At 35.0% G+C, this 15,371-nt stretch overlaps 2 protein-coding genes across 4 annotated transcripts; both read right to left on the bottom strand.

The window, feature by feature from the left end:
* Positions 43–6,011, bottom strand: LOC104762320 (ADP-ribosylation factor GTPase-activating protein AGD1-like). 2 transcript variants are annotated; one of them, XM_010485589.2, is made up of 19 exons: positions 5,520–6,011; positions 5,078–5,154; positions 4,876–4,976; positions 4,689–4,759; positions 4,520–4,582; positions 4,377–4,421; positions 4,187–4,252; positions 4,045–4,092; positions 3,857–3,952; positions 3,644–3,685; positions 3,309–3,512; positions 3,081–3,212; positions 2,741–2,968; positions 2,528–2,623; positions 1,648–1,980; positions 1,368–1,513; positions 1,190–1,283; positions 614–1,107; positions 43–519 (listed from the first exon to the last, which is right to left on the bottom strand). In XM_010485589.2, exons 1-19 carry the CDS (start codon positions 5,562–5,564, stop codon positions 405–407), a joined length of 2,496 nt encoding a protein of 831 aa, XP_010483891.1. In that variant the 5' UTR covers positions 5,565–6,011; the 3' UTR covers positions 43–404. The 2 variants fall into 2 exon arrangements, with proteins under 2 accessions (XP_010483891.1, XP_019096039.1); XM_019240494.1 differs by lacking the exons at positions 4,520–4,582; positions 4,689–4,759; positions 4,876–4,976; positions 5,078–5,154; positions 5,520–6,011 and having other exon boundaries at positions 3,857–3,947; positions 4,377–4,423.
* Positions 6,685–11,123, bottom strand: LOC104762318 (signal recognition particle subunit SRP68). 2 transcript variants are annotated; one of them, XM_010485587.2, is made up of 14 exons: positions 10,965–11,123; positions 10,725–10,847; positions 10,397–10,463; positions 10,194–10,304; positions 9,817–10,012; positions 9,547–9,632; positions 9,284–9,479; positions 9,040–9,151; positions 8,750–8,877; positions 8,362–8,568; positions 8,164–8,273; positions 7,756–7,885; positions 7,446–7,595; positions 6,685–7,140 (listed from the first exon to the last, which is right to left on the bottom strand). In XM_010485587.2, exons 2-14 carry the CDS (start codon positions 10,816–10,818, stop codon positions 6,916–6,918), a joined length of 1,812 nt encoding a protein of 603 aa, XP_010483889.1. In that variant the 5' UTR covers positions 10,819–10,847; positions 10,965–11,123; the 3' UTR covers positions 6,685–6,915. The 2 variants fall into 2 exon arrangements, with proteins under 2 accessions (XP_010483889.1, XP_010483888.1); XM_010485586.2 differs by having other exon boundaries at positions 10,725–10,844.

Genomic DNA, 15,371 nt, shown 5'->3' with positions numbered 1-15,371 from the left:
TCCAATGGGAAAAACCACAGGTTCTGTCTGACAACATAAAGCTGAACAAAAGAACACAATTGGTGTCTTTGTCTTTCATTAAAAAAAAAAAAAAGATCTCATAGTGAAACCAAAACAGAGGTTTTCATCTTACAGAACATACGACCCCATAAAAGACCTTATGTACACCAGAGTATAAACAAGTATATCAACCTAACAATCAAAAAAACCAAAATCTACATGTATTCTCTACGCTCTTCATGAACAAATCGCCGATTATATGGGCAAAAAAAGAATATGAAACCAACTAAAGGCGGAAAAACGCGAAAAGACTTCAGTCGAGCAACACTCTTCTAGTGCTATACCATTCTGCTTGCACTGTGATAAGCAAATGAAATGGTCAAATTCGATTCATCAGTAAAATATCATCTTTTGGAGTCTGTTAATAAAGCAATCAGTTCGTTATCATTGAGGTCTGTTTCAGAAGCATATTTGACCGGTATGTTATTCTCTTTATCCACAGCATTTGGATCTCCTCCCCTGCAATTGAGTCATCGTATCAGACTTCTAATTCAAATCTATGGTTGATAAGACCTGTACTAAGAAATCTCAAGATGTAGTATCTGGAGTTTACCTCATAAGTAGCAACCTTGCAATTGCATATCTCCTGCTGATGATACAATGATGAAGTGGAGTCCGACCTTTTGAATCTATTGCATTTATTTTTGCGCCATACTGAAGCAATAGTTCCACCATACCGATATCCGCAGAAAGACAAGCAAGGTGAAGCAAAGAACAGTCATTTGAAGTTTCTTCTCTGACCATACTCTCCCCGGTCCTACTTGACTGAGAATATCCCTCTGGATTCTCTTGAAATTCCTTTTCAATGCTCTTGAATTTGGCTTCAAGGGTTTCCTCCTTAGCTTCCAGTTGCATCATCTTTGCTAAGGGCATAGACACAGTGTACGATGCTTGTCCACGCAGAGCATTCACATCTGCTTCAGAGCAGACAATGTGCCTGTAAACTGATTTCTTGTCGTTGGCACGGACATTCTCCCATAACTCTTGGAAAGGTGCCTGGAAATGCTGACTATCTATTGCTTTGCGGACAAAAATCCTCTCTGAGTACTGTAATTAGTCATCATATTAGAAATGAATGGACATGATACCTTCAAAAGCTTTGCTTATTAACTAACAGAGTAACATATACCTTAGCGTGGATGAACAACTCTTTCACAGAAATGGGGTCATTGAAACCAGGCTTCCTTACAACCAACTTTCTAGGTCGTTCTGACTTGGGAGTGCTGATAAATAGATTTTAGACTGTAAATACATGTAAGACAGAGTTTCGTTCTTCTCCTAATCACAAGTAATTTCAAGTCACTTACCCCGAAGACCTACTAGCACTGGAAGATCTACTCTCCGAGTTCAACTGCTCTTCCCAAACTGAGTTTACATACACGTTACCTAACGATTGGAATAATGTCAAGACTGATGGTTCCCATACTTTAACATCAAGAGTGAGCGATCTGACCTGCACGACAGGATTGATTAATTTATACTAAATTTATAGAGCTACTTAAAAATGGAAACATGCTACTTCACGCGTTCATCTTTGTGAAAAGAATGAAAAAAATATTTGCTGGACGCATAGTTTTGATGGCAAACCTTTGAAATGTGAACACCAAGGTTACGATGGATACCAGAACACTCAATACAAATAAGGACACCAAGGTTCAAAGATGCCCAATCAGGTTCAGGAGCACCACAGTCTGCACATTTCTCATTCCCTAAGACTCTTGTCAAGACATCAATTGGCTTTTCAGTCTTTACCATATCATGTTGCTGCAAGCACCCCGAAAACCTCGAACGATTTCCTCCAGTCATGGGATTTTCCACTGTGGATTCTCCACTTTCTGCTTGTTCGATATCATATGGATCTGCTAAAGAACCAGAATCACTTGCAGAGAAGGTATCACCTCCATCCACAGTAGAAAGACGCTGGTTGAGTTTCAGGTAAATGATATGTTAGTCAACAATTAAAATGGGCCAGACAAAAAAATAATCAGCAGTAATACCATATAAGATCTAACCATGATTGCTCTTTCAGGTGTCTGGAAACTCAACAAAGAAGCAATTACTCCAGTTATTTTTTCGATCCAGTCCATCTGATCCTGCGCATTCTCTGCCTACATCAATAACGAAAAGAACACCAAATGAAAAAATTGTCCGGAATCCTGATAGGAGTTTCATTAAGTTACAATAGGAGAAAAAACAACTGAAGATCATTTTACTTGCAAATATACCTGCAATGTATAAACTTTTGTTGGTGAAATTATTCGAAAGCAGAATCTTAGATCGGTCTGGTCTGCATCAACTTTGATCGTTGAGGTCAGCAGATTAACGGTGTGACGTGCAACTGGTTTTTCATCATGCACACCGCCGNTAGAAAGACGCTGGTTGAGTTTCAGGTAAATGATATGTTAGTCAACAATTAAAATGGGCCAGACAAAAAAATAATCAGCAGTAATACCATATAAGATCTAACCATGATTGCTCTTTCAGGTGTCTGGAAACTCAACAAAGAAGCAATTACTCCAGTTATTTTTTCGATCCAGTCCATCTGATCCTGCGCATTCTCTGCCTACATCAATAACGAAAAGAACACCAAATGAAAAAATTGTCCGGAATCCTGATAGGAGTTTCATTAAGTTACAATAGGAGAAAAAACAACTGAAGATCATTTTACTTGCAAATATACCTGCAATGTATAAACTTTTGTTGGTGAAATTATTCGAAAGCAGAATCTTAGATCGGTCTGGTCTGCATCAACTTTGATCGTTGAGGTCAGCAGATTAACGGTGTGACGTGCAACTGGTTTTTCATCATGCACACCGCCGTGATAATGAGAAGACAGCCACCGACTTAGCAGCCCAGGACTGTTTTCTGAAGTAATATTCCTATGAACAACAGAGCGACTACCATTTCCCTGATACATAGAGCTTCAAAGATTCAGTAGAGATATGGTACATCACAAATGTTATCTATATGTCTTCTGAAGGAAGGATTAAAAACACAATTGTTTTGGTTTTGCAACTTACTGAAGACCAATTCCATGGCTTGCGGTAATAATATAGCATCCCACGGCTATCAAGGATAAAGAATCTTCTTTTCCAGTCACCTCTCAAGTTTGAGGAACGTTTTGACAAATACCCTTGTCTGATAGTCTGAACCTGAAGGACAGTAATATCAACAGATTAATATAAAACAAAACAGTATAAAGATGTGAGAGCAGGAGTAAGCCATCAGTACAAAAGATATATTCTTACCTTTCCTTTTGCAGCAGATTGCATGACGGCCTCTATGACTTTCTGTGAGTTTCTTGAGTTATGTCTCATGCCATCCCCTGTTGGAGAACCATTTGAGTTTCTAGTTTCACGATCAACTTGCCTTTGGTACTCCTGCATCCTTTCAGTAAGGGATGCCATCTCATAGTTTGCACATTCTCTAGACTGATGTGCATAAGCCAACACCTGCCATAAAATTTCAATTAAACACACAAATATATATACCTTGTACTATTGCTTGGATAAAAAAGGATTCGCTACAGAGAAATCTTTAAAAAAAACAAGACAAAAGAAACATGTTGCAAGGAATACCAGACCTGATTAATAAAAGGCTCCATTTGATGTAGTAGCTCATAACCCTGAAAGAAGGAATCATTCGTGAGAAATCGAATTGAGTGCTTCATATCAGAAAACAGGAATAGAGCCCATTGTATGATAGTTTTCCTTGTAAAACCAAGCTGATTGACTCCAAGGAAAAAGAGTTATTTGTCGTCTTGCTTCTGAAAATTATTTTTAAGGAAAAAGCTTGCCTGTTTGAAGAAACGGAGATGAGCATCCATAGTCCCGCTTACTGCTTCCAAAAATTCAAATCTCTTTTTAGCCTCCGCATTAGAGAGTGCACTAACCTGGCCAGGAAGAAGTAAGAAATCATTATGTACGGTTATATGAGAGAACATCTTGTAAAATATTTGTAGCATCTTGAATATAAAGCGATTACCAGATGAAATCGGGCTTGCTCGAACGTCGTTCTTGCACTATGTAGGTCCTGAAATGTCTCTCTATCAAGTTAGTTTTTGCTTAAGAAAAGTGAATATTTTCTGAAACAAGACTTCAAAAAAATAATAATTTTTCTAACATACCTCCTCAATTGTGGCAGCCACATCCAATCGCGTACTCTTCCTTAATGAAAGATATTTCTCTCGCGCCTGTTCATGTGGATGCACATAATTAAAGATATAGTTTTCCAAACATGCAGAATGTTTACGGTAACAAGCCGGGAAACCATAATTATACCCATCAATTGACATATTCTGAAGTCATTCAACGCACCTGGTCATATATAATGGTAGCTTTGTCAAACCGTTTACGAGCTTCCTGCATGAGAGTAATAAAAGATGGATATAAGTCAAAGCAATGCAGAGAAAATACTGAACTCAATATTTTCATGTGGTGAAAAAATAGGAGGAATATACCTTAACTTCGTGGACATCACCATTCACAAATTGAAGCAACCGATCATTCAGCATGTGTTCTACCTGAAAAGTGTTGAGAAGATATCATGTAGTTAAGCTATGCATCACTTCACTATCATGATATCAACATACAGCGATAAATTAAGAATGGGTAGTATCACTTCAGTACCTGGGAACGAAGAACTTCCTTGTATGTCCCGATTTCTCGTAGAGCAATGGTGAATTTAGTCATAACGGGACCTGAGCAAAGAACATAAATTATCTTGAGAAACGAGTCCAAAGAAAGAGGAACAAAAGGGAAATGATGCAGAATTCTCAGATAAAATTGCGAAATAGAGGGAAGAGTAAAAGCATACCTCCAAAGGCAACACAGATGGGATCATTATGACCTCCTCCGAAAGATTCAAGAGCATTAACAAAGCCAATATCTGCATCATACCCTTCTCCAAGCCCCTCCCTAAATAAAAGAAAGATCAAAAATACAGAATTTGGATAAAATGATTAAGTTTTAAGGCTCTTATCATCAATGGTTGTCAATAGAGATGAGCTTGCACGTACGTGTATTTTCTGCAACCTTTATAGAACTTTAAGCATCGCATTCGCAGCAACTCAGCACTCTCTTCCATAGATTGCATCTGTTTTCACAAACAAAAGAAAGACTTTTAATCAGTAAACATTTGGTGCATCGGGAGGAATGATAAGATGAACAGTAATAACAAAATTCGAATTCAGGATTTATTATTAGTTTGAGAAGTCAACTCATAAAATTTTGACATTATAGAGACAAAACCAACAATGCATTCAAAAAAAAAAGAAAAAAAAGAGTAGCTTCACAATCAATGAATCATTGAAATGTATCTGAAAAGACAGACAGGCCCCAATTTGAAAAAAAAAAAAAATCTTATATGATCAGAGAATGCAGGGCAGCGTAGAGAGCAATGGGGAATCTGAGGAAGAAGCTAGGAGGAAACCAGAGAGACGGATGATGGAAAACGCAAACCTGTTGGCGAAACATGGGAGAATCATCGAGCTTTGAGAAATGCATATTTTCCTCAAGAGACACAGAACGACGACGAAGCTCTTCCTCCTCCTCCGTATTCTTCTTCTTCTTGTTCGTCGTTGTTGTTGGAAATTTTAATTCCGATTACTGGAGACGTGGATAGAGCTAATTACACGGTCTCTGTGTGCGTTTTCTCTTTAATAATAAAAAAAAAAAAAAAAGAAAAAAAAAACGTAAAATGTTTTGTGTCTTTCTTTTATGTGTTGGGGGAAATCAGAAAAGCTTATTTTGCTGGTTTTGGGGATTTCAGGGTTGGTTGAGAGAAATGGGAAAATGTGCGGAAATTGTGGGAAAGATCGTGCGATCGAGAGACCCAACCAAACAAAAAAATAAAAAAAGAAGGGAAATCTCGTCAACCTCTTTGTCCTTGTTCATGTGGTTGATCGTGATCGTGTGCAAACCTTGAAAACCTTCCCATGGCTGTCATTTTTCTTTTTCTTTTTTAATGAAAAATATATATATATATATATAATTAATTTAAACAATCCAAAAAAATTAAGGAAAAGCTTTATTAAGCCCAAATCACCCATTAAATTAAGCTTAACCCCCACCACTCTCTGTCTCTCTCTCTCTCTCTCTCTCTGACGGAATAATTACCTTTTCTTCAATAATTTAAGAGAAAAAAATCCACAAACATAAGAAGATGATACTTTTTGATATACGGGATGTTTTTTTTTTTTTTTTTATGTTAATTTTTCTTCTACGATAAGGTAAAAAAAAAACACTTAATTTCAAATTGATCGAGTGATTAGGCATGGTAGGGATCTCGATTAATTAAGGCATTCATAGATTCGTCAGTCCAATTAATTGAACACAGAGAGAGTAATCTATATATTTATTTTACTAACTCATTAATTTATAGGAATATGAAAATCCAAACTACTAGTAGTAGTAGTGGTTGACTTTAATCAATTTGATGACAAGTTCCTAAACGTGTGAGAAACTTAACAAAAAAAAAATACTAGTATATTAGTTTCCCAACCACTAACAAATTACATTTTAGTTATTAGACAAAAACATCCTTATCGAATGTTTTAAGAATGTGACATCCTTTCATGAGTAAAAGTGTTTAGACCGCGGCCTTTTCCTATCTTTCCCACAATGCTCAACTTTGTAACTAATAGTATTGGAAATAAAAAACGTAAAATTGTCTGTATTTCCAAAATTTTCAAGTGACGCTAAAAAAGAAAGAAAGAACAAAAACGTCTAGACTGTAATTCTCTGAAAAATTCGACAAAACAAAAAATCTCATGCATTTTTGTTTCGGAAGCTTAAGAGCAACAGGTGGGCTCAGAGTCTGGGTAAAATAAGGTGGGAGACTGAATCAGAGATTCTTTTAAGTAGTAAATCTAAAGAAACGGCTGTATATGCTTTTCTTCTTCATCCTGTTTTCAATATCTGGGAAGACGATGCAGCCGTCCGCAAGGTCTAGAACAATTGGATTTCGCGGTATAGATTGGAATGCCGGTGGGAATCGTTCTATCTTTGCGGTGCTTTTCGTGTTTCCATCTCCAACTGCAGATTCATACACATCCAGGTTGTCCAACAAGTATTTATCCACCTGGTTAGGGGAAATTAAAAACCATTAGACTACAAGTAATATGATTAGAGACTTTGCAAGACTACATAAAACCTCAAAATCCGGAACCCACAATGGAAGACTTGTCATGATAATTTTAGGTTAAAATCGCTCAGGAGGAGGATGTGCAGAACAAAGCATATATCATCAGAAATTACTTCGCTAATCACATCGACAAGTTTCGGACACCAAGAGTAAATTTCTATGGTAGAAGCAATAAACTAGGCATAGAAATAAGGTGAGGGGTTAATTTTTATACTCAAGAAAACAGGATAGTGAGATTGTACCTTTGCAGCTGAATCGTCTAGTGATATAGTTGAAACTCTCCTTGATAGATTCTCTGGAGCCCTCTCTTCTTCCATAATCCCGGTCGCATGCTCTATGCAACTGTTAGCTCTGCATTCTTTGATCAGTGTCTTCAGTTCCTGGATTGTTCCCTGAGTAGCATTATTTGAAAATTTTAGTCAAAATTCATATTTGTTCAGTGAAAAGAATATTCACGATATTCAGTCGACATGAGGTAACATACTACACTGCTATTCAAATATGACTATGGAATCCATGTATGAAGTGACCAACAAATAATGAGCTCGATACCTCATCTTTCTTAGCTACGCTTTGAAACTTGTTCAGGGCATCTTCAGCAAGAGATCGAGCACGACAATACAGGGCGAATGCTTCAGCCCTCTTTCCTGCTAGACTATAAGACTTCGCCAAGTAGAAGCACCTGATAGAGATTTGGGAATATATCATTAGTAAATTCAGTCAAGGGCAATGAAAACATAAATCATATCAGTACATTTACGGAAAGAACCACGTGAGTATATGGACCAAAAAGTAGGAAAATAGGGTGACTAACCAGGAAACAGATTCCTAATTTAATGAATAAATTTTACTAAGGAGCCCAACTCTTACCAACAATGCTAAAATCATGTGAATTGTAAAGGAAGTCCACAACTCAATAGCAACCCCTCTAAATAATACAATAATGTAACAGCATTAAACCTTTCAGCACGGTACGCCAAGCTTTTGCGCTGACACTCTTCTTCAAAGGCAATCTCTTCAGGTTTCCTGTCTCTTCCAGAGCTAATGAGATCAGAAAGATCAGCGACATTCTGAGAAAAAGAAACAAAGGTGACGTCTCCCGCTGGTATAACAAACAAAATCTGCTTCTGAAGAAATAAAGACGTGAACATTGGTTACCTGTAATAGAAGGTCGTATAATCGAACAAGCTCTTCCGGCCTAGTAACCTTTTCACTTTTATCATCACGTTTCCTGTTCAGTTTACTCTTTGCTGTTTTAACCAACAGCTGGTTCCGTTCAATGGTTCTTTGTCCTAGCACAGCTCCAACAGCTTTGTCCAAACCATTTAGGTCATCTTTAACAGATTCAGCATTTCCTGCACTTACCTAAAAAATAGTATTCTCCTCAGTAAAATCAATCACAGAAACAGTAATGCAACAAAAAAAACAGACGCTCTTACTCTTTGGGGTTAACAAACTTGTCTACACTTTCAAAAATCTTTTAAAAGGTGTTCATTTTCTGTGAACCCAATCAATAAATCAGAAGATGTCTTGTAAATTCACTCACCAAGTCACTGCGTATGGTGTTCCTGGCATCATTATATGCAGTGAATAATTTATCAAAAATGGTTAGCTTTTTCTCTGCAGGGAGGGATTCTGCTGTCGGACCCTGTAGCTCCTTCTCAAGTTCCTGGGCTGAACAAGGAATAAAGAATACCTCAGGGTAACACATAACAGTAACACCATTGTAAAGGTAAACCAAACTTTTCCCATAGCTAGGACTATGCTATTAGACACAATTTTTTCAGCATAATTAAGTAATTCAAAAAGAGTGGATAAGGAAAAAGTTAGCCGAACCTTTTAGAATAGAAACCCGAGATTTTGGGTTCGAAACTGGAAATCTGTAGCCAAGCCAATTAAACTCTGTAAGAGATGCAGCTTGTTGAGATCTGGCCTCTTCCATAGCAGCCTACGTAACAATGAGTATTACATTATATTTCTAGACCAAATGTGTGAGGGAGCTGAGAAAATATTCATCACAAAACTCTTGGTGGACGCTTACAGAAAAATGATATTTATGATCGTATTATAATATACATACCTCTATTTTTGCTTTGAAAAGATCCAATGCAGGGCCTTCCATCTCACCAATTTGAAGAAGTTCAGATGTCTGCAAGTTTGACTTGCCAATTTTGTGTAGGCAGTATCGAATACTAGGCTCAAGCTCCTCAACCCGTTCCCGGCAAAGAACTTGGTTCTCTAGATCTCCATATTTACCAAGTTCCTCATAAACAGCTCTGCAACAGGAAATTCAGAAACAATATCTACTAAATTGCAAAATGACGATATTGACAAAAGACAAACCTGGCGTTTTTGAAACATGCCAACCCAGTTTCCCAATTTTGATCTTGCTCAAACAACAGGGTACCTTTCATATAGGATGCATATGCCTATAAAACAGTAAGATAAAGTATGACGACTCATGTCAAGCATTTATAGAGTAAACAAATGTTTTGTTTTACATGAAACAACTAAGCTAAAAGCCTAAAACTGAGGTATGCTCATCTTTCCTAAAGCAGTAGATATGTTATATGTAAATTATGAATACCGCAACACCTGGGGTCACGGAACTACCTCAGCTTCCAGAGATGTCCTGGAATCAGTCTTAATGGAACACAAACTTGAGAAAAGAGAAGCCCATTTGACTGCCTTCCTCAGCCTACCAATCAAATATATCCGCTGCCGCGCATTAGGCCCATCTGGTAGCTGTCTTTTTTCCATTGCATGGCTCCATGCTCTTTCCGCCATATAGAAAACCACATGAAGGAACCTATTTCAAATAAAGACATAACATTAAGAGCATGGCAAAATAACTTAATTCATTTCTAGTGTAAGTAACAACTGAGCCTTCACATTCTTCCTATACTGTTCAGCTAAACGCAATAAAAAATAACACTGAGCCAACAAAATCTTTAGCTTGGGAAAAATAAGAATGAGAGCAAGATAAATACCTAACATCAGTGACAGTTGATTCAAGTATGGCTCGTCGAGTGTATTTACCACGGCCATGAGTGAATTTCAAGGACTTGTATAACCTCCTCAACCGTGCTGAGCAATACCTCCTACACAACAAAATAACCCAGATTACAGAAAAATGACCAAAATCGATGAAAATTGCAAGTAGGCCAATGAGATTAGGGTTCCAAATTAATACCGATAGCGAGCATAGTCACCATGACGCAAACCATGCTGCGCTTGAGAAGATTTCATCAGCTGCAGAACTGAAAAGCCAAATGCAATGTGGCAAAGATTCAAAAACCTAGAAGACTTATATGGTTTGATATAAAATTTACACAGCCATGCCCTCGTAAAAATTACGTTTGAAGGAATTAAAAGAGTGGCCAAATTCGAGATTCCCCTAAGCAAAATTCCCAAACATGCAGATACTTAATCATGTATATTGCCATCACCCCCCTAAATTTTTAAACCTCAAAAGAAGCATTTGGGTATATTTTGCATTGATTGGAAAAACAAAAACTAACCATTGATCGAGAACTTAGGAAGGATCTGGTCAGAGCTTCCGGAGTTCGGATCGTCGATCTCCATTGCAGACATCTCGCTTTCCTTTTTCCCCATGAATTTACACAATCCTAGTTAAAACCCTGCTGAACAAATCCACCAAAACACCACGCAATATGTAAATTGAGGGGTTCATAACAAAAAAAAAAAAACGCAAACGCACGCAAATAAAAAAGAAAAAATCAGCTCAACGAGTTCAATACTTTTTGATCTGATGAGATGATTTCTCGGTAGTGCTAATGGAATATTCCGATGTGGCGACGGCGAGGAGCGGAGGCGTGCAAATTTCAGTTTTCGATTGAATCTCAAGCAAAGTAGAGATGACGACTAGCAACGAAACGAGTGGGTGAAATTTGGGGGGTTTTTTTTTTTTGGTAAAGCAAGTCCAGTTTAATCCGAGAATAATCGGGCCTAAAGGCCCAGACCCATGTAATGTCTGGCCTTATGGCTAGTTAACCCCTCTCAATTATTATATCAACGAATTTAATTTGGGATACTTATTTTTTGGAAAGATGGTTTAGAACTAATTGGAAGTTAGAATTAGAAAGTATACAATATTGTCCGACCAAAAAAAAAAAAAGTATACAATATTGTTCCGACCAAAAAAAAGAAAGTATACAATATTGTTCAAATTAAATAAAGTTATTATACTATCGTATATCAATCAGTTTTATACTACCGATAGAATCTCTATTAATTAATATTCTTTAAATTAATATTCACTATAAATTAATAAAATTTTCTGATCCCGAGTTGGATCGATGTAAAAAATGACACAATTCGATAAAATAATAAGATAATACTTTTTTTTTAAATCCTATGTAAAAATATGGTCCCATAAATATTATAAATTAATAATGATATAAACTAAATATATATATATATATATATATATATATCTAAGAAAATTTAATGAAATATGACTCTATTGTTGTTTGCTTATTCTTGAATTTGCGTTCTTGTTTGATCTCATCTATAATCTTTCTCATTGCATCAAAAAATTGTGGATCATACTAGACGCGATAGTTGTTTCCTTACAAATCATTGGTTCTAAGGATACCGCAATATCTTCTTGGAGTTCATCATAAAGGATAGTAAACAGCGATTTATTCTAAACATTAAACTTCTAAACATTTATCATTTTCACATGGATAATCAAGTAAACTATTGACATCCATCATATTACGATAGCCAAAATTATAAATTAAGAGAATTTAATAAAAGTGTGAATTATAACAAAAATATCTTATTTTTAATAAAAAACTGTTCAAAAATATGAAAATGAAAAAATATATTCATAAATTAATATTTTATTATTTTATCGATAAATTAATAACTTCTATAAATTAATAAAATTTTGTGGTTCCGACCTTATTAATTTATAGAGGTTTTATTGTAGATGAAAATTTTTTTTTAACAGCTTTCATTGATTAACTGATTCTGATCTTAGTTAAACAGTTAAACTAGATAAACTTATGCAGTCATCTTAAAACTACAAATATAATACCAAAAACGTGCACAAGCCCGTAGATTCATTTTCAACAAATATAGATAAAGTGGTTAGTAAACCTTATATATTTGACTTTATAAAAGTCGGCTTTAATTTAAACGGTCAGTACTTGTTATCAATTATCATTATAAAAAGTCAAAATGAAAAACAATAGTTAAGGCAATGCATTTTTTTGGATTTTGGCGCCGTAAATTAGATATGTACATAGAGTTAATATACACTTTTTAGATTCACATACCAATGTAAATTATAAATTAGAAAAAATAGTCAAGTACTATCACGAAATAATAATTTATTCAAAGGTATTAAGTAATTAATTAATAGATTAATACTAGAACATATAGACCGACTGTAATCTTTATAGATAAGGGGATCTGGAGAAGAGACTGTGTGGACCATATTAACAAGCAAATAATTCAAAAATCATTATAACATTATTTAGTTTTAATTATCCAATGATAACTATTATATAAAAATAAAATTATATGATGTTCCATAATTCCCATTGGTTCTGTATTCTGTTCCAACTCAAGTAAAAGCCAAACACCAATCATGTTTAGAACAAGTTTTCGTGACTTGTTACTCGAATCTTGTGATGAGCATCACTATCTCTTGTTGATTGCAGCTTGGAACTTTCGTTAACACGATAAAGAGAATTCTTGATGTTCTACATCACAAAATTGAAGATATCTTGAGACTGTGGGATTCATGTCTTCCTGTTATGGAAGACAAGAGATTACTTTTTGGGAACAGATGAATGTAATCATGGTTTTGCTAAGGACAAAATACAGAACTATATGCATGTCGTGGTTGATAAACTTGTTAGCAATGTAAGTTCTATATATATATATATATATATATTATGTTGGTTTGAGTTATTTGTTTTGTATAGAGATTTTTGAAAAAAATATGATTTTCTTTGTGTAAATATCATATTGATAATATAATAACTGGGATAATGATTATATAAACAACCAAATAAGTTTAAAGATAAAATCTGTTATAATAAAAATGATTATGTTGTCCAAAGAAAACAACTCCCCTCTCTAGAAAATTTTACTTTTACTTCAAATTTATATTTTCTTTATTCAAGAAATTTACATTGATTCAACAAATTATCTTGAGAGGATCCAGATTATGCCTAACAACTCTTTTAATTACCATATCTTTAGAAAAAAAATTTATAGCTATAATTTTACTTGATGAGCCGCATATCTCATTCCAAAATTTGCATATGTGTTATACAACAAAATAGAAGTTATTATAACTAACTCAACACACTTCTTTATTTGGGTTTTGACCAATCATACTATCCATTAACACTTCTCATTAACAAAACATTTCAAACCCAACTTCGGTAGGCTACTGCCCTGTATTAATTATTTGATAGGCTGCTAATTTTTTTTAAAGTGTCAATACCAACTTTAATGTTGAGGCTGATGTGTAAAAAAAGTAAAACAACACTAGTTTTATTGCAGCATTTCTTTAGATTTTGGTGCCTCAAATTAAAGATGTATTTAGAATTAATATAAACGTTTTAGATACACAGATGGATGTAAATTGCTGACAGAAATTAGAAAATACTAACACGAAATAATAACGGGATCTTTATAGATAACGAGATCTGGAGAAGAGACTGCGTGGACCATATTAACAACCAAATAATTTAAAAATGATTAATAATATTTATTTAGTTTTAATTATCCAATGATATCTATTTTTAAAAAAATAAAATTATATGATGTTCCATAATTCCCATTGGTTATTGGCTTATTGATGCTGTCTTGCTGTTCTGTCCAATCGTGTTCTTCAAGATTTAGCACGTGAAGTCTATAGCCTTATACTACTATTTATTTTTCATATATAGTATTGGTTTAGATCGTTTGAACCAAAAGAACAAAAAAGTATTAGCTTTGATCTTCCATGCACGTTAAATCACCAGTGTAGCAAAAATTTCCAATATATTTTGTGTGTGTGTATTTCTGAAAACAAAGTTAGGGTGAATTAGAAAGCATTGTATGAATTTGAAAGAATTACAAAATAAATTATATATATAGCAGAGAGTTAGCATTTCACAAAAGAAATGATTCTTCTTGCCAATGATCTCACCTCAAGTTTTGAATATCTTTAGATGTTAACTTAAGTATCATAAATTAATTAATTAAAGAGCCGCACTGGTTTGAAACTTCCAAGGATGTAGGCATGTGAGACCAGCGTGACACTCTACTAAGTCTATACTTAACAAAAAGTCTTATTATTAATTGTTAAATGCTACTAATTTATGTATAATCAAATTTCGCTCGTTGATTAGCAAAACTGGATGACGGTTCTACACCGGTTAGGTTCGGTTTTAACGTCTTCTTTACCGTGAGTGTTGCACGCGTAATTTGGATGTAACCAACGGGGTCGTACGAGAAAGGGTGCACAGAGGTGTTAGATGAGGAAGTATGCAGATGATCACAGCCCACCCCTGGGATTTGTTGGTCAGCTTTTGATGTGGAAACTAATGAAAAATTGACACGTGGATAGGTTTGGAGAATAGCATCTTTAAGAATAAATGCTTTTCTAATCCTTCACGCAGCGGCCAGCATTTAAAATAGTGGACAGTGACCCTCTCTCTCACGCCACTCACTCCACTCGCTCGGCTTTAGTATTTTGGTCAGCCGCTCACTCAGCCTTCGCTTTGGCTTGGCTTGGCCGGCAAATACCAGAATAGAAATTTTCTTTTATAATTCTAACATATTTTAAGAACTAAAAAAAAAAAAGAATCGGACCACTTGTAACTTATGTTGTTCGTTGTCAATATTTAAAATTTTTTAGGTTTTAAAACTATCAGACCACTTGTACCTTAATAAGTTTTGAGTCTACAGACTCTACAATCTTAATCTTTCCAATCTCTCAATACTACAAAATTAATGTATGTTTAAGAGAATCATATGCTACGCAATTCGTTTTAATCTCTCCAATCTCATAACTACAAAATTAAACCTATGTTTAAGATAATTAGTTAAATGTCACACTATTCAATCTACAAAGCGGAATCTATACATTTTATTGACATGATCAAAATTTGGTTAATATATTCTCAACTAAAGATCAA

This window comes from Camelina sativa, chromosome 18, assembly GCF_000633955.1.
Source record: "Camelina sativa cultivar DH55 chromosome 18, Cs, whole genome shotgun sequence".
NCBI lineage: Eukaryota > Viridiplantae > Streptophyta > Magnoliopsida > Brassicales > Brassicaceae > Camelina > Camelina sativa.
This window is presented reverse-complemented; position numbering and strand designations above follow the sequence as displayed.